This window comes from Etheostoma cragini, chromosome 13 (assembly GCF_013103735.1).
Source record: "Etheostoma cragini isolate CJK2018 chromosome 13, CSU_Ecrag_1.0, whole genome shotgun sequence".
NCBI lineage: Eukaryota > Metazoa > Chordata > Actinopteri > Perciformes > Percidae > Etheostoma > Etheostoma cragini.
This window is the reverse complement of record NC_048419.1, coordinates 23,534,237-23,553,034: the sequence shown is the minus strand read 5'-3', so window position 1 is coordinate 23,553,034 and position 18,798 is coordinate 23,534,237. Positions and strand designations below refer to the sequence as shown.

At 41.2% G+C, this 18,798-nt stretch overlaps 1 protein-coding gene across 3 annotated transcripts in view; it reads right to left on the bottom strand.

Annotated features, from left to right (window-relative positions):
* Nucleotides 1-2,371: 2,371 nt before the first annotated feature.
* The window catches only part of trim37 (tripartite motif containing 37), a 23,260-nt gene continuing 6,833 nt past the window's right edge, over nucleotides 2,372-18,798 (bottom strand). Inside the window, exons 9-25 of one of the 3 annotated variants that reach the window (XM_034890461.1) lie at nucleotides 17,847-17,914; nucleotides 16,618-16,742; nucleotides 15,915-15,965; nucleotides 14,861-14,942; nucleotides 14,644-14,720; nucleotides 13,711-13,890; nucleotides 13,462-13,576; nucleotides 13,113-13,304; nucleotides 12,289-12,422; nucleotides 12,068-12,150; nucleotides 9,576-9,803; nucleotides 8,479-8,787; nucleotides 7,154-7,303; nucleotides 5,604-5,805; nucleotides 5,397-5,488; nucleotides 4,742-4,852; nucleotides 2,372-2,455 (exon numbers count right to left, since the gene is read on the bottom strand). In XM_034890461.1, coding sequence (XP_034746352.1) covers nucleotides 2,403-2,455; nucleotides 4,742-4,852; nucleotides 5,397-5,488; nucleotides 5,604-5,805; nucleotides 7,154-7,303; nucleotides 8,479-8,787; nucleotides 9,576-9,803; nucleotides 12,068-12,150; nucleotides 12,289-12,422; nucleotides 13,113-13,304; nucleotides 13,462-13,576; nucleotides 13,711-13,890; nucleotides 14,644-14,720; nucleotides 14,861-14,942; nucleotides 15,915-15,965; nucleotides 16,618-16,742; nucleotides 17,847-17,914 — 2,252 coding nt within the window. In that variant the 3' untranslated portion in view covers nucleotides 2,372-2,402. Of the gene's footprint in view, nucleotides 2,456-3,298; nucleotides 4,111-4,741; nucleotides 4,853-5,396; nucleotides 5,489-5,603; nucleotides 5,806-7,153; nucleotides 7,304-8,478; nucleotides 8,788-9,575; nucleotides 9,804-12,067; nucleotides 12,151-12,288; nucleotides 12,423-13,112; nucleotides 13,305-13,461; nucleotides 13,577-13,710; nucleotides 13,891-14,643; nucleotides 14,721-14,860; nucleotides 14,943-15,914; nucleotides 15,966-16,617; nucleotides 16,743-17,846; nucleotides 17,915-18,798 lie in introns of those variants that run through there. The other 2 variants (XM_034890462.1, XM_034890463.1) reach the window with 2 other exon arrangements.

The following is an 18,798-nucleotide window of genomic DNA, read 5'->3' as shown; positions in this document are numbered from 1 at the left end:
CCCCCCCCCCCCCCCCCCCCCTAGAGAATAGGATTGTGAGTCATACTATGCTGCTTGTTGTAAGGTCCACTTATCAAAGCCCCGGACCTCCTGTAACAAGTCTGCTGTTGGCTAGTTTTAGAGTTCACAATTCAAAAAAGATCTTCATGTTCACGGAAAAATGAATGTGAAGTTTTCTTCTTCCCTTGATAAAGGAGACATTCCTCAGCAGTACATTTGACATCTTGGACCGATGCACTTTGTTCTCCCAGTGTATGCTAACGAGGCTAACGGGGGGCGGGGGGGGTGATAAATAAGTTCACAAAGGGCTGTGAGTGGTCCCATCTTCTGGTTCTCCAAGCTTGAAGACAAACCCTGTGATTGGCTCTTCTTCAACATGCAGGTTAGGTTAAAAAAAAAAAAACATAGTAAAACACACGTTGAGTACCTGTATTATGTGTTCCTGTAGTATATAAATTATGTGTACTGTAACTGGTGACTAACTATCATGTATATAAAGAATAGAACAATTCCTCTTGACTGGTGCCTTTTCTTTCCTGAAGAGTTGTGATTGTGTGATCTCCACTTAACGACACAACTACATTTACTGCAGCAGTGTCGACCTGCTATCTGAAGGGAGTCGAGCTGACGGATGAAGTGGAAACGAGGCAGAAGATACGAACATTCAAACAGCTGTTGGTGGCATCACAGATGCTCCATCTTTGGATTTCTTACAGCCTAAAACGTTGTGGGAATCGCCACACAGCCGTCTGTGTCTGCATTAAAAGAAACCTGAACAAACAACACTGGTGTAGCCGAGAGAAACCTCCAGGAGCCAGAGAGGAGGATGTGATGCAGTAAGAGCGTGTGGAGCAGGCCTGTCTGCTGTTACATAACCGCTTCACCAAGAGGTGAGCAGTCCTCTGCATTCTTTCTATAAAAAGACTCATCAATCATCATTTCACCCCACTTGTAATCTGTCTTTATTCTCCCCATTCCATTAGTCTGGGTTTTTAGAGAAAAAAACCAGGTGATAAAATTCAGAGAGAAGGAAGAAGTGAGGGTTCTTTCTCCAAGGAGGAGCTGGACCAGAACCAGTGTGGGACTATATTTACCATCTGTCCTTCAGTTGTCAGGGTTTTGTTTAATGTATTCAGTCTCATCAGCCAATGGGACGTCCAGCTCCCCTGAGACTTGTGGACAGCAGTGGACGAAGTATTCAGATCATTCGCATAAGTACTAATACCTCAGTGTCGAAATATGTTGAAGTAAAGGCCCAAAGGCACTGGAAGCGCCTGGCACCGGTTTTAACTGGTTGGTTTTAAAGCATCAAATTACAACCCAGCGACCAAAAGGTGTTTTTCTGCAGCCAGACAGTGCCCGTTTGGAGAGAGCTAAAATGAATAGAAAGGTAAGGATTTATTCCCCATAGTTTAATATTTTATTAAATAAATGATTATTAACACTAAAAGTCCTGCATTCAAAGTAAGTATTAGCATCAAAAATATACTTTAACTACCAGAAGGAAAATTGCTTACTATGAAGAATAATATATTTACACAATTGGATTTTTTATAAATATATATGTATATACACACAGACACGCTTTGTGTAGCCAATAGCTAGCTGGCTAACAGCTAGCCACTGAGAGCCTGGCTATCAGCATCCTTTACGCAGCACAACTAGGAAAGCTCATGAATATTAATGAGCTCAGGCAACATGACGTCAGACCGACCAGCTTTTGTAATAAAACTGATTTTTCCACTTATTTCTTGTCAGTGACTAGAGCTGACAGAGGAAGTAGACGTTCATCTTCACATTCACCCCGTAACACACACATAAGGACCTAACATGTTTCAAAAATGCAAGTAAAAACGGTTTTGTGTGGCAGGGCACCTTTAATGTTGCAGCTGGTAAGGTGGGAGCTCATTTTAATTACTTGATATACTGCTGGTAATCTATAATACAACAAATAGCTGATTCAACACACACACACACACACACACACACACACACACGTTAGCCAAGCTTCTTTAAAAGAGAGAAACAGGTTACATGGCCAAAACCATAAATAACAATTAGCCTCTAATCTTTATGTACAAATCCTAATTCTACATTCTAAAACTCAGACAGGACCAAGGGACACAGAGGACACGAGAATGCGGTCATTTCCAGGTTCGTAAAACACTTTATTTATTATACAATAAGGGAATGTACACCTCAAATAATGCAATGCATTCTGGGAACATTCAAAAGAAAAAAAACAACAAAAAACAGCAGCGATTGACACAAGAAGCACAAATAAGAGAAAAAGGTCAATAACTGGTGAGATCCTCCATCGTGTACATGAACATGTGAAGAAACAAAGCAGCACACGGACTGAAGAGATGACACATCTCATTTAACTTTACTTCAGTCTTCCTTCAGTCCAGCCGATAAAGCCATGCACCTTCGGCAAGCTCCACGTCTGAACATACCGTAAGATATTTACAACATAAACTAATGACTGTACGATAATATATTCTATCACCCAAAGATTAAGACGATGTGGCTCAATGAAGAGGAAATGGTTCAGTCTTACAAAGTGCAGAAAGAGTTAACTTCCCAGTATGTTGTACCTAAACTAAGTAAGCAGCATGTTTTCTTGGGAGTATATATATATATATATATATATATATATATATATATATATTCATTCATTCATGAAGTGAAGTGAAGCTGTGAGCCATGAGTGCAGGACAAAGCCCATGTTGCATAAGCGCACTGATTTTAAACCACTGCTGTCAAGCTCTCTAATGTACTGCAGTGTCAACATGAAGTCTGTTCATCCAAAATTACAAAGAAAAAAAAAAAAGGTATCTTTTATTGCTTGCGGGATTTAACTGCAGACCGGTTTGGTCTTATTTGTCCAAGTTTGGGAGATCTGTCTGTGGTGCTCACAGGAAGGAAGAATTAAACTATTAAAACCAGAAACATCTCTTGCCAGGAAGAATGTAGCTGGTATTTGCAACAGTAATCCAACGCCTTCCTTCTAAACAGGACCTTGTTCAAGGGGCAGGTTACTTATTCCAACGTGTGGCTCTTTAAACCACTCTACAGAGTATGAAGTGCGTCATAAGGTTTTGCCAGTGATGTCCGAGGCAGATGCTGGACCTAAAACATCTGCTCGGACGTGGTTGAGCATGCTTCAGAGTTTCAGCCCACAGACATCCAAGTAGCAGCACTTCTGTAATCCGTGGGAGTCAGTGATCATTTTACCTTTTCAAGTGTAACATAAAGACAGATATGGCTGCTGTTGTGGTTATTAAGAGAGAAGATGGGTGGTGCCGGGACACGGGTGGATGGACATGAGTAGGTGTGGAGACTGAAGCCCAGACAGACTGAACGTAACATCAACAGCCAGCCGTTATAAAACACTGAGCTCTATCAACAAGCTGCCGATTGTACAGAGTTTCTGCCAAGACTCCTGCAAACATGCCGTGGACTTGATTCACAAAAGCATTCATCCACTGAGAGGGTGTGCAGATTTGTGCAGATTAAAGTTAATTAAAGTGACTAAAGGCCTTGCAGCTCAGGTAAAATGTAATCATTCAGGTTTGTGAAATAAAACCAACTGAGATCCAATCATTGCACAAACAGATATGGTCGCATGTTTTCCTTTAAAGTATTTACTGAACAGTCCATGAAATAACTGACAGAACGTACGTCCCTTATTCGAAATATAACACAACGCAAGGTCAAGAAATACAGTGAAACTCCAATGTTAAAAGGAGGTGAAAAGATGGAAATGTTGGTTCTCTTATAAAAAAAAGGAGAAAAAAAAAGGTTTCACTGTATTCACACAATATTACGAAGTAATTGATATTATGAAGTCACCTGAAAACACTGGCTGTCATTATTGTTCAGGACACCAAAAGAAATGTTTCTGTTTCTGGACAAGCAGGTGAGTGGTTGCGTCGTCTTCATGCATAACAAGCAGTCTCTACTCTACAGACGGGTGTAACATTAAGCGTGTGTGCCGTCTCCGGCCGTTAGTGCGTCGCCGTGTGGCCGCTGAGGGTAAAGCAGTGTGTTTCAGAGGGAATCACCTGTCGGCGGGCAGACTCATGTCGTCAGACAGAAGCTGCTCTCCTGGAAGAAGGAAGAGGAGGAACAACTCATGTAAACAAAAGAAATGATGTACATCCACATATTGTGAGGTGGTTGATGCAATTAAAGCGTCTGAACAAGACACGTAAACAGCGCCTGACGTTCACTTTGGTTTTTTTTTAAGTAAGTTTATTTTTTTTACGATTATTTTTTGGGGCTTTTCCCTTTATTAGTGACAGTGGCTAGACACAAAAGGGGGAGAGAGAAGGGGGACGACACGCAGCCAAGGACCGCAGGTCGGACTTTGAACCCGGGCCGCTGCAGGACTCAGCCAACGTGGGGCGAACGCTCCTACTGGGTGAGCCTGAGGCCGCCCCATGAAGACATAGAACGTATAACACTGCAGCGATCAAATAGTCAGCTCTAGTTAGGTTTTTATGTTAAGCCCTTTTTGTACGAAAACACATTCCTGATTACGTTAAAGACATAAAAAGACAGAATATCAGCCTGATTATAGTCTCTCCCCCCCCAGGTCTGACAAATGTCTCATTTAATGTAGGACATCTCAAAACTTCCACACAGTGCAAAGACTGTCTGACACAGCTTTGACTGTTAATATGTGTGTATGTGTGTGTGTGTGTGTGTGTGTGTGTGTGTGTGTGTGTGTGTGTACCTGTGCAGGGAGGAGTCTGGTTGTCATAGCGAGAGTTGTTGCTCTGCAGAGCCTCGTCCTCAGAGTCACTGTCGCTGCTTGTTGCTGCCACCAGGACAGACGCCGACTGATCTACAGACATGTTCAAACATTCATTAAACATATACTTAGAGTTTTCTTGTGAAAGGTCAATAACAATCTTATATGTCTGTCCATTTGATATTAAGGCCTTGGCCATCAGCTGGTTAGCCGGTTAGCTTAGCTTGTGCCGGACCATTTTCTTGCACATCTACGCGTGAGAGGGGTGTGTCGGAGAGAGAGTAGGTCAAAAGTTGCAAAGAAATGAATGAATGTTGTGTATCTATATTCCTTCGTACAAAACATGGCTTCTCAGGATGATACCGATGATGGTCTAGTACCGAAACGTTGCCCGCTATTAAATGTATTATTTTTTGGAAGTTAGGCAGTGTGCTGGAGTTTCTTTGCAACACTTCAGTTTTTGAAAGTAATAAACTTCGTGCTGCGAAGTTGATTTTGTTTGTGTGGGACAGAGCCAGGCTAGCGGTTTCCCTGTTTCTTATCTGAATGCTAAGCTAACTGGCCGCCTCTTTATGATTGCTGCGCATGCTAAACAAACAAAAAGCTCCTGATGGTGGCAGTTAGAGGTTAAACAGACCTGGATTTGTCTGTGGCTGTGCAGACGGTCCCTCCAGCAGGGAATGATGGGAGTTTCCTGAGCTTTCAGGTTCACACGGCAACATGGCTGCCCTGCAGGAGGAGAGACAGTGAAGAGTGTTTGTGAGAAGCAGGGCAGGAAGATAAAGACGAGAAGAGTTCTCCCAGACTAGATTATTCCTGTGTGGGATTAGTCCCTGAGACACACCCCAGGCTCCTACTGCCACAGTTCTTGCTGGCAGTCATGTAGCTCGGCCCTTCCAAGGAGAAGATGTCGTCCCTGGACCCCGAGGCCGCGTACAGCTGCTGCTCCACCGAATACTGCTGCTTGGAGGTTGAAGCCTGCTGCTCTGACGAGGAGCTGCAGAGAGACACAAGGGGGCCCTGGGTGGTGTCTGCCTTCAGCACACCTGGAGCAGAGTAACACAGCACGAAAACATCTGTCTTGGTTTTCATCCAGGCAAAACAAAGTGGGTGTAGGGACCGAAAACAGCTCTGCATTAAAGCGCCCATTTTCTTCTTATTTTCAGGTTTATGCAGGTACTGCTACTATTATTATTATTTTGTATTACTTTTTACCATTGCAACGCCTTATAATGTTATTTTTGTAAATACTGTATCATAATATTCCTTTAACTATGTAAATATCCACACTCCATATATTTCTTTACTTATATTTCGACTTTGTGCAACTGCAACACAGAGTTTCAATTTGGGGATCAATAAAGTATTTCTGATTCTGATTCATATTTGTAATTTGAGGTTGTACCAGAATAGGTTTACATAGTTTAATTTTCAAAAAACACCATGTTTTTGTTTGCCCATTGCTGTAGATCCTGTTTTCACCCTGTGTGTTTAGGTCTCTGTTTTAGCTACAGAGTGAGAAATCTCTCTTCTATACTATCTTTGTAGGGATTCCCACATGTTCAGTAGCTAGATCAGATCCCATCAGTTAGATAAGTCTTTCTCCAATTGCGATCAGTACAAGGTAGGATTAGATGGGAATACCTGCAGAACAGGGGCAGGAAGTAGTTCTTTTGGAGATCATGGTGAACTAGTGTGTGTTATAGCAGTGTTTTGCCATTGAGAACGAGCTAGCATGCTACGGTTAGCCACCCCATCTCGGCTAGTGACGTAGAAAGCCGTGCAGAATTTAAACCGCTCCCACGGAAACTGAAGGCAGAGGACATTCAGAAACCATATCTCAATCACAACAGCATGGATGCTTAATTGTGTATGCGTGTGGAAGTACCAGGGACCAAAACGGGTTTTTTTTGCATAATATGGGCACTTTAAAAACATGTAAGGGGCTGCGTGGGTGGAGGCGTGTTGGCTCATGTACGGGTGAGATCCATCAAGTCTAGCAGGAGTAATACAGTAGATCCACAAACCTGTTTTAGGATGTGGGAAGGACTGAGCCCCTGATCACTTTATTGCTGCAACTTTGCATTTATTTGTGAATTATCGTGAGTGGGTGGCGTGAGAAAAGCGAACAAGAAGGTTTGTAAAATTGCATAACCGGGTGTTCTGTATTCCATTTGCATTAAATTCTATAATTAACTTATTGTTCTATCGTTTATCTTATTCTGTTTTCAACATTTGTTGAAGAATGAATAAGTGTTTTTTTCCCCTTTCTTCTTTTTCTCATTTGTGTTACCATTTTGTTCTGTGAAGCACTTTTGGCTGCATGCTTGAAGTAAAGGTGCCGCGCACACACACGCACGCACACACAATGTGTAATATAAACAAACTACTGACCCTCTGCACCTCCCAGCCCGTCTTTAAGATGCAGGCTGAGCTCTGTGGCCACGTTGCCCCCCCTCAGGTCCTTCTCTGTCCCCTCTGGACTCCTCCTCTTCACCACCAGAGAGCTGCTGCTGTCCAGGACAGGAGACAGAGATTTCCTGGCTGCACACAGAACAAATAGAGACAAATATGCAATTAGCTCAGATCGATTGACCCCATATAACTGTAGAATAACTTGTTGTTAGATATTGACTCTGCTTGCATGAGTCCTGTGAGCCTGGTCTAAATAATGTATGTATTACGAGAACTGGATACAGTGTTAAATACAGTCATCAGGGTCCAAGCCTCAGTATCTCAGGCTCATATGGAATCTGAAGAACATATGAGATTTCTCTGGGAGCCAAATGAACTAATCTGAACCCCTTTAAATCATTTGTGAGAAATGATACACTGTTTAGATAACGGGAGATCTTCTCTTATACTGATGTCAGGTTTGTCAGAGCTACAGAAGCAACAAATACTGACCTTCAACTTTGCTTTGACTGTAAATTAACCTCATTATGTCGGAACAGAAAATCCACCAATTACCTTATTTCAGTTGCAACAGTACAGATTGCTGCAAACGGCTTTTGTGTTTTTTTTTTTAAAAGAGATTCCAAAAGAAAAACAGGAGCATAGTCTTTTAGCTCATTCATAATTATTATTTTTAGCTATAGTCTGCTGATGAAATATCCCATAAACTTTGGGGAACTTCTTTTATAATTCTGTGAGACGGTTTAGGACCTAAATGAACACTCGGGCTGTAATATTTTAAGATGTTTCAGTATTTGTTGATACTGTTTCAGTGTTGAGTGTGAGCTCTTGAGATCTATGGGACACATTTAGTAGTAGTTGGTTACGTTCACACTGTGCAGTGTATTTAGGGGTCGGAGCATTTTGGCTACAGCTCGCTCTCCTCTGCGAGCTACAGTACATTCAAATACAGACCGGAGATGTTGATTTCTCTGGAGGCTGATGGATCTCATGTTATGAACTCAAATTTTACAGATGAAATTCTGTGAAAAGGTAAAAGTTGAAGTTGCATAGCTTTTCCACTCTTGCTATTTTCTGGTATTTTTTTGAAAGTTGCTATTTTCTGGTACTTTTTGAAACTCAAAACAAGCACTCTCTTCTTCAAAAAGAAGGATTATGAGAATCGAAGAGGCTACCTGAAAGCTGGGTGTAGCTGGATAATGAGAGGATTTTCAGCTTGTGCTCATGAAGTAACACTGGAACACACTAAGCACTGAAGCTTCATAGCAGCTTAACATTATTATCAGCAGTGTAGCATTCCTCACCAGGGCGGCAGGGCCTGGACCGAGCTGCAGCTGCCCTCCCCAGCAGCTCCAGCTCACTGGGCTTACGACAAGCTGACAAATCTGAATCAGCATGATGAGAGGGTACTTCCTCTGCACTGAAGCCCCCGCATAGACCAGGCCGGGGCTCTCCAGTCCCGCGAGCCTCCAGCACTTGACTCTTGACGTCAGACATCTTGCTGCGGACCTCTGCCATCTGGGCCTTGAGGCGGATCAGGACCCCCGAGTCTGGAGCCGATCGTCGCACCACCTGAGGCCGCCGCTCTCGTTCTTTCCTGGAGTGAGAATGAGCTGGAAGAGAAAAGAAACAGGAAAAAGAAATGAGAGCAGCAGATTTATTTAGTTAACAAATTACATAGTTAATAAAGAACTGAAGACCTGCCAACACTTTCATCTCCCCTTCATTCACATCTCAAGACAATCCCAATATCAAATGCCATAAAATCAAGAATCCACTATGTCAGTATTTGGTTACTAAATGTCTTTTCTAACTAACGATCCATGTTGCCACCTAGCTATGATCCCTTTCACATGAACACACTTCATTTAAGTGAAGTTCCTTTAAAAACACACTTCTTTAGTTCAATAAGTTGCACAACTCTTGCATTGAGACACAAACAAAACATGGCTCCATAAAGCTACTTACAGACACAGAGCACCTTTAATATTGTTCTGTTTATTTATTTAGGGAGGCAAGTTTTTGTAATTGTTTGATTTCTTTTGATTGTTACCACCCTTGTTGGATGTACTTTGTTAATTAAGACAGCATAATCCACGCTGAAGTTCCAGCTCTTTGAGTCTTTATATTCAACTCTCTCTGTGGCTGCTTGAGTTTTGGGGAGGTTGATTTGATTTAATGTTTCTGCCTCAGCCACCTCTAAACGGGCATAACACATGACTAATATAGGAAGATGGTCTCCATCACCAGAGAGAAATTAACTGAAAAATGCATTTGTTTTCCTTATGCCTTTTCCATTTTGTTCTGGAGCGACCCCTGCGAGTTTGAGTATTGATAAACAGTTTAGCTGGAATGATTTGTTGTTACTTGAGAGCGGAGTGTGTGTGTGTGTTTTACAGACCTTGGCTGTGCAGCAGAGATACGGGAGGCCGAGGCTGGAGGCCCCACAGGGACTCCACGCTGTTGCGCTCCTTTAGATCCAGCAGCTGGATCAGAATGACCGGGTCGATATCCAGGAGGCTGTTGCTTCCTTGACCAACAGCACCAACAGCCGCTCCGCTACTACTGGCACCGCGAGGGGCAGCAGCACTGCGATGTAAGGCACACAAGGAAATGGAGCTGGAGCCACCTGCAGAAGATGGAGTGTATTAGGTTCACTCCTGGTTGTACTCTTCTTCTTCATTGTTATAGCTTGTAATAATCCATGGCCAAAGGAATAATGTCTTTTGGTACATTACTTATTGACATCAACATGGTGCAAGGATCAGATAAGGTAATGCTCTGGTTTAAGACAGAAGGACTTGAAGTAAGATTTCTTTTTCAACCTTCTAAGAGACAAGTCTCAGACCTCTAGTGTAAATAAAGAGATCAACCAACCCATCTAAGGCTTTAATAGTTAATTAATAATCAACATATTAGTTTTGAGTCCGGAAGAGTGACTACTAACCCCAACCGGCCCGTCAGACACCGCCTACCAAGAGCCTGGGTCTGTCCCATGTTTCTGCCTAACAGGAGATCTTCCTCGCCACTGTCGCACTGTTGCTTGCTCTGGAGGAAACTACTAGAACTGTTGGGTCCTTGTAAATTCTGGAGTGTGGTCTAGACCTACTCTATCTGAAAAAGTGTCTCGAGATAGATTGATACTATCAATAAAATTGAAGTGAAAATTGAATTACTAGAATACTGAGGTTTTATTAGATCTTTGGATAACTTTGTGGCGCAATTACTCCTTCGCTGATGTCATGGTGGTTTCTGTAGAATAAAGGTTCATTCAACTCCTTTTTTGTTACTTCTCGTCGATGTTACTTTTACTCCTGCTTTGCAAACATACCTGACTATCGCAAATCGTGTGACTAGAGTACATAATACATAATAAACCTTTGTTATCTTTTCTCCAGCCGTTATTTGAGCACACAAGCTTTCTAATGAACAGTAAAACAGAAGGGATTCTCTTTCATTGGCTGAGTCCAGCTCAAACTCAGTAAATGTTAATTTTCAGATAAAACGTGATATGGTAATGCAAGGCTAAATTTCATTGGTTTAACAGCAACAAATTTGATTATAAAACAAAATCCCAAAATTGTGGGACCTTAAGAATGTGCAGCAAGGTTTTGCTGAGCTTGACTCGTACATCGTACACACACGCGCGCACACACGTTTCTATATCAGAATGCTGCATAGCGGATATAGTGCACCAACAATGAGTCATCCTCTTCATGCCTTTTTCAACACCAACAGTCAAACACACTGGAGGAGCTGCTCTGAGACCCACTATCATATCACTATGTTCTGCTTGTACAGTTGCCAAACAACAAAAATAGATTTGGTACCGTAAAATCTCAAATAGTGGCAGAGGCTTTTATTTGCCTCAACTGAAGAGAAAGAGAGGCTTTTATTTGATGCGGGGATATTAAATATTTGATGGTAACAGCTTCACAAACATAAGGATTTGTTGCTTTTCTTTGGCTTTTGCAACTTCAAAAGAAGTCACCTCCGGCTCTGGGAAACTGTGATCAAATATTGTATAACTGCAGCTCTACTGCTGTTAAAGCAGTTCACCAGAAACCAAACATTTTAGTTACTCTGAACAGCAGCTGACTAAGTACAGAAAGTTAATACAAATCATCATTGGTTGATGTCATCCTGACTCCGGCATTGGTAATTCATAGTCTATCGCTGGCAGGTGAAAAAAAGTGTCCATCAACATAATGTCTCATGGAGGGCACAGCCTCCTCAGGCCAACAGTGGGAGTGACTGGAAGACTGCAATGCAGTGGGAATTGGTCATTCTACAATCAATAAAAAATGGGGGGAAATATCTAATATGTTACGTACCAAATGACGGATGAATGAATGAATGAAGAGAAAAAGAAAAAAAAGAAAGAAAAAAAAAACAGTTTCGGCTAAAACGGCAGTGGATGAAAGAAAAGTTCATACTAATAGATTTGTCTTAAAGTTATTAAATCCATGACAACATTATTCTGTTGTCACGTAATCACTTTTTCAGATTTATGTGCCAAAATGTAAAGCCCTGTCAATAAATGCCCACATGGAGTGCCTGCAAAGGCAAATGTGTAGACGCAATGTGGTCATACATCTTGGGCTGCAGGCCGACGTTCAAAGTTTGTCTGTGCAGACCCTCAAGGAAATGGGCAAATAACTATTTATGCCAATTTATGCCACACAGGCTCTTGAAGTTGTGCACATGTGGAAGCCAAACTTTCCACCAAGTTCCACCAAGCTGAATTCTGCTGACAAGTTTTTGAGATGAAGTATCTGCTAACAAACAGAGAGAATGATCTCTTCTGAACTACTACACACAAAACAGAGGAAATAATTGCAGGATTTACATTTATAACAAATTAAATATATATAAATGTGGTATGAATTATACCGGTTGCTCCCGCCAAGTCATCAGGAAGCTCTCCTTCCTCGGCCTCCAGGTTCCCAATAAAGTCTACATCATTCTCTCCTGACCTGTGCACAAACAAAATAGTGGTGCATTCAGTAATTATGAAAATATTAACTTTTATTACAGGTACAAAAGTTGCCCTCTTTGTGTTACTGGAATTTTGACAGTACATCACATTAAAAGAACAGGAGAAATGTTCTCACATGGTCTCCTCATCTATGTCGTTCTCCTCGGTGTTGCTGGTGGCTGTGGAGCTCCCTGAGGTGCTGCTGCCATCCAGCGGGTTCACCTCCTCTTCGGTCAGACAGTCCACCTCCAGGTCCCCATCCGACAGCTCCTGAACAACACAGTGACGCCATGATCACACTAAGCTTGTGGTCTTATGGTAGAGTAGTCTATATCCACAGCGTTCCACTTCCGGGATTGCTCCGTTGCCATCGGATTTCTGCTGGATTTCAATCTTTTAAGACGGATGTCGATACCTTCATGTTTTGTCTGTGTTGGGAATTTTCTCTGCGGGGTAAATCCAGACAGCTATCTGTCCAATCTGAGTTTTCTTTTGCACAAATAAAACAACTTTTGAACGTACGCCTTCTACCAAAACAAGTTCCTTCCCAAAGGCTATTTTTTCAACGGCACCGTGGCTTTTCCTGGTGCTAAGCGCTGCTCATCATGCCATCGCAATAGAAAGAATATTGATAAGTATATACAAAAGACATTTTTATATCATTTGGACAATATATATCACCCAGCCCTAGCTGCAACCGATTGGACTTTGTTTACACACCCGTATAAACATCCCATTGCACTAAATTTAAACACTGGGACCACTTTGATTCAAACGACAGCCAGTAGTTTCAATTAAGTTACAGATGAGCATTGCATTCAGGATAAAACATTGGAAAGGTTACATCATAATTATAAGACCTGGATGTGGTAGTTATGAGATAAGGAGAAGAGAACTTTTAAGAGATATTTTTGTGAGATTACGAGAAAAACATCCTTTAGTGATTGCTTCCATTCTTACATTTGAGTCATCATGCTGCGTCCTCTCTTCTTCTTCGCCTTTTTTAGCGTTAGTCAAAGTGGTCTGGATGTCGTCGTCGCTCTTCACAGAGCGAGGGTCTCTTTCGGAGGCTGTGGTGCCTGCGGTAAGCCTCATCTCGGGGGGCGAGGAGCTGCGAGACGTCTGACGGCGAAACAGCTCGATGGCCAACCTCTGCAATCAAAAATTAGATTCATTTTAAAGAAATACATAGACCCTTTTTCTTTTAACAACGTTTGGGTGAGCAAAATGATTGTTGTTGTATAATGACCGATGTTCTCACTTTGAAGGTTTAAAAACTAAACTATAGAAGCACAAAAACACACGGGACCTCTTTGAGGTTGTTGATCTGCTGGATGTAGCCGCTCTGGGCTGACTCCAGCTGGCTGATGTACCAGTACTGATCTCTGCACTTCTGGAAGAAGGTGGGTGAGCGAACCTGGTAGCTGTGCAGCACACACATGACAACACGCCGTTACCCTTTTGACAACAGAACTGCTTTGCTGCTTGTTTCTATAATATCAGTCATGCAGGGGAGCATGCTCTCCAGTGTGTGTCTGTGTGTAGCGTGTGAGCGCACCGGAGGACCAGTGTGTCCGTCTGCATGTTCAGGTAGCCCTCACTGGCCAGAAGGTCCAGTCTGAAGAAGCGGTTGTAGCCCCAGCATTCCCCAACCTCAAAGTCAGAGGCAAACTCCCGAATGATGTTCTTGGTTGGGTCACTGGAGGCCTGATGGACCATCTCCACACGGTACTCATACCTACACAGAACCAAGACAATACATTAGTACCACACTGAAAACTTTAACTTTTATCTTTTCATTAAATTTTTACCTACTTCCGAATGTCATCTTAGAAACACACATAATAATGGCAGACACAACGATGAGGCTGGCAATATTCTATTTTTATTATTATTAATGTCAACAAACCCCATGTGGTAGTTTTTTCCTCAAAACCTTCTTGACTTCCATTATCTGTCTGTGGCTCTAAGTCCCAATAAAAATATACTTTCATAAAATACAAAAAACAAAGGCTAAATGATTCCCTGAAACACTGGTGGTCACTGTACTTTCTAGAAAAATGTTGCTCAGACAGCAGAAAATGCATTGGTTGGGGATTATTTCATCAGGAGTAATGCTCTACACATTTTGTAGTCTAGGAAGTATTTCCAGCAGCAGGATGCTGTGGCTCCAATTCTTTTTATGCCACATGGACAACAGTAACAGATTAAAAAAATGTGTTTACAGAAAAATCAAATATAGTTGTAAAATATAAAAACAGGCACATTATATATGTACTACATTACTGCACAACCTGTTTCCATTTCAGTTTATTCACTTGTGTGTGTATTATATATATCTATATATCTATATATATAAAAACACACATACATACAGACTATTACTCACCAGGCTACCACACTATAATATTTTCCTTTATATTTTATTTTTATAGTTCATGTAAGATTGACTCACAATAAATGACAGTATGTGTGCTTAAATAAGTCATACTTTGAGGTTTCAGGGAGTCCAGCAGACAGTTCCAAGAACACAGACAGGTAGTTTCCACGGACCACACCGTTACCGTCCTGAGGAAACACATTTAAAGAGTAAGTAACACAGACATTTTTTCCAAAATCTTCAGAATTACAGTAACCAGATATCAGCTTATCAATATGAACAGTGTAGCGAGGGTTTAATGGAAAATATCAGTCGAAGGGGAACTCACTGGGTAGACTTTGAGTCTCCAGCAAAGCCCAGATATCTGCAGAGGAGGGCTGTAGACTGGGTCAGCCCGCTGCCTCAGGGTGCTACAAAACACACAAAACACACATCAGTCACACACATATCAAACCTTGAGGACACCAAGTATATACAACCTTTAAACTTTGCTCTTTTGATGTATCTTTTGGAGGGGCCGCTTCGGTCCTCCAGGTTTAGGTCCAACTTTCCAGCAGACAAAGCTCTTGAAATACATTCAGTGGTGGGTGGAACTGCTTTAAAGTGCTCCGCGTCCTCTTTGTCAACAACCACTGAACCCAGCTGACTTTCTCCTCTGTTATTTTTCCTCATGCTGAACTTCTTTGTTCGTTTCAGACACATAGCTTTAAAGTTCTCAGTATTTTACTTTCTATCTTTTTTAATTGGAGTATGCATTGTAAGAGAAATCTGATTTACACTACATCAAACAAATGATTCTCATACGGATACTCAATCTAACTAGTAAAAAGCATTTCCTGCAGAAAATGCAGTGTGAATGCTGACAGCTGAAATATATTTCAAAGGACTGCTGGAAAGACAAAAATGTGCAATGAATTGCATGAAAAATCTTGACGTCCAAACGCATTGCACTGAAGAAAAGTCAGTGGTTAAACCCCTGACTCTCTATTCCCACAAAGTGTGTGGACAGTTGTAGTGATGCACATAGCTAAGAAGATAGAACAATCAGTAGTTGAGCATTACCCATCTTCATACTAAAAGGTCATTTTAACATTTGAATTGTTTCTGTAGATCTAGGAGTCAAAAAACGTACGAATTACAATAACAACCAAAACCTAACCCCTAAAAGGTAAGAGTATGCTTGAAAGCAGCAGGCTCATACAAATGTTGTCTGACCAAGTCTACTTCATACAATGTCAGCTATATGTAAATGTATAAAGATTGGAAGAGCTATGTGAATCTATTCAAGATTAAATACGAAGACACACGCAGCTGACAGAACTGTTAAAAGCCCTGAGGTCTTTTTTTGTTGTCAGATAAATACAACCACAGAGAGGACTTACCTGAAGTTGACCAGAACAAAAGTGCTAGAGTCATAGGCAGGAACCAGCTCACTGAAAGAACACAGAGAAAGATTGATCACACACTCTCTTACACACACACACACGCGCACGCACGCACGCACGCACGGGTTTCGGACTAGGAGAACTTGCACTTCATATAGCATTGGGAGATATGGTATGCCTTGGTGGAGGTCTGAGCTCTCAGAGTGCCCTTCTAGTTCTGGATATTATGGGTTATTCTGTAAATAGTCTGTACACAAACTTCATTTTGTTGTCTCTGCACTTGAACTCTTATCAAATGGAATCAAGTTCGCTTATCAGAAAATTACTCAAGAACAATGTTGATAATTGAGTAATCATTTATTAAGCGAGAATGGCGAACCTTCTCCGTTTTCACCATTTCAAATATGAATAATTGTTGGCTGCCATTTGTGTGTTTGATTATCTTTGGGTTTTGGACCAAATGGGCTGTTTATAACTATTTAAAAAAAACTTTTTTAATCTACATGATTAATTGAAAATAAAAAAGGAAACATTAAATAATAATCACTGTTTAATGCTGAGCAGATTTGTTGTTTGATTTATTTGTTAATAATATTGCTTGCTCAGTTTTTGTTTACTGGTTGTATTCTACTGAATAATCTTTTTTGATTGTGAAATTGTGAATATTTAAAAAAAAAAAAAAAAATGCTGAGCAGATCACCTGGTGAAGTCTGGAGGGACCGGCGTGGTGACGAAGGACTGCATGGGTTTCCGATGGACCTGCTGGAACATGAGCAGGATCTCTGGGCTCTTGGAGATCAGTTCACTCTTACTGCACGAGTGAAGCTGTTCAACAGACAAACAGCAAAAATCAGCATGTTGTGGCAAACCATCAATCATGGCACATTGGTTTTGGCCTGGATGAACTGATATCAGATTTTAATACTTTAATACTGCGGTAACTGAAGATTACTAAAAGATGGTGTATAAGAAACATTCAAATAAACCCACCGAGCACTCCTGAACCCTGAGTAAGCTCTGAGTGTAGTGTGTTTTGATGGATTATTGAAGGATGAGGCCTCAGCGATATTTTGATGTTGTTTCAAGACCAAAACCAACAATGTGTTGCTCTGTCTTTTGAACTTCCCTATCTGGCCTGTAGCCCAGTTTTCACTGGTTGCTGCTGAAGACATAAGGCTTTAAAAACTATTTGTGAATCAATACTTAAATATAATTTTAGCAGGGCACTATAGTTTTTTTGCAAACGTTACTCAAACAGGGTGTAAGTAATGCATTTGTCAGATTAATACCTATTTGGTGCTCTAGTGAGTATTTAAGGCAGCACGATTGTGTATTTTGGATTGACTTAAATAAAACTAAAGTGCCCATGCTGATGGTAATGCAAGAACACGTTGCACGTTTTCGGACAACAATGAAGGTCCGTGACAAAGACTAATAACACATCAGGCTTTAGCTACACAGACATAGGTATTCTTCAGAATAAGAATAATATGGAGCATAACCAGCCATGTTCTTTTTTTCCTCTGTCAATAATCAATGACAATAGTCAATGACCTCTAATTTAGGATATGCACCTTAATGCTGAAACTGTTTCTGTAATATACTAGCAATTTAAGCCTACATTAAATTACAGGTGGTCTAATTTGTAATTTGACATGACAGAAATACTGCATTAGAGCTCCACTAAAACAAATTAAATTATTAAAATATAAAAATATGATCATTGTCTTAAAGGCGGCAGGTGATTTAAGATGCATCTTACAATTTAGTGCAATCAAACAGTACAACACAACACAACACACTGCATCCATACATTTACCATATGTTGAATCACATGACACAGCACAGCAAACCAAACACCAATAACAAAACCACACCATGCAGTACAGCGAAATGAATCGAGGCTTTAAGCTGCTGCAGAATACCAACCTGATGCTCCACCTCCTGCAGGAGGGACTCCAGCAGCTCCGTCTCCTGGGTCAAAGACGTCTTCTGGCCTGGAGGGAAGGAACACATTTCTATTTTCAGCATACTTGTGCTGAATGTCAGCCCTGACGGAGGCTGGTGAGTGTAAGTGGTCGGGTGTGAAGGTCGTGGGCACTAAGTGCATGCTTCCACTCAGGACAGATAAATATTTCACTTGTTTATTTCCCTATAGCTATAAAAGGTGCCTCTCACAGCTTTTCAGCAAAGAGCCTGTATATTTTGTGGGTCTTTGGACACATTGGGCCAGTTAAGGTGATTTGCTTCAACAAGAGCGCTTTTCAGTCATGGGATACGTAACACTGACACTGCCATCATAAAGTTTTTTTCCAGACAAAAGGTGACATTTACATTTATGTCCCTTATGGCTTTATTCAGACTAGGGTTGCAAAGGTTGGGTAAATATCCGGATAATTTCCAAGGGCAAATAAAGCTGTGGTAGGCAGTAGATGTTAGACATTGTTCGGCAAATATGGGAGAGCTGCAGGTAAAGGTCTCACTCTAATAGAAATTGTGGCGTTTTTGTCAATTAAATCAGAAGCCATTAGTTAATGTATTTAAATATCCCTAAGAAGCAGCTTATGAGTTTTGCCGTGAACCTTAAATCTTTGTCATTGTGTACATTTTGGATTTTGCGAATTTTGAATACCCATTTACTTACATTACTTGCACTCTTCTAATTTGTACTGGAACTGCTGCACAACAATTTCTCTTGGGATGAATAAAGTTGTCTTATCTTCGTATTTTTTTTTTTTTTTGATAATTTGTTTATTAGTCCCCAGTGGGGAAATTACTGCACTACACTCTGTGTACACACTTCTGTTAGTACTCACACACACAGGCCTGAAATACACACACATGCTCAGGACCTATACATGCACTATACATGGAGAGATGT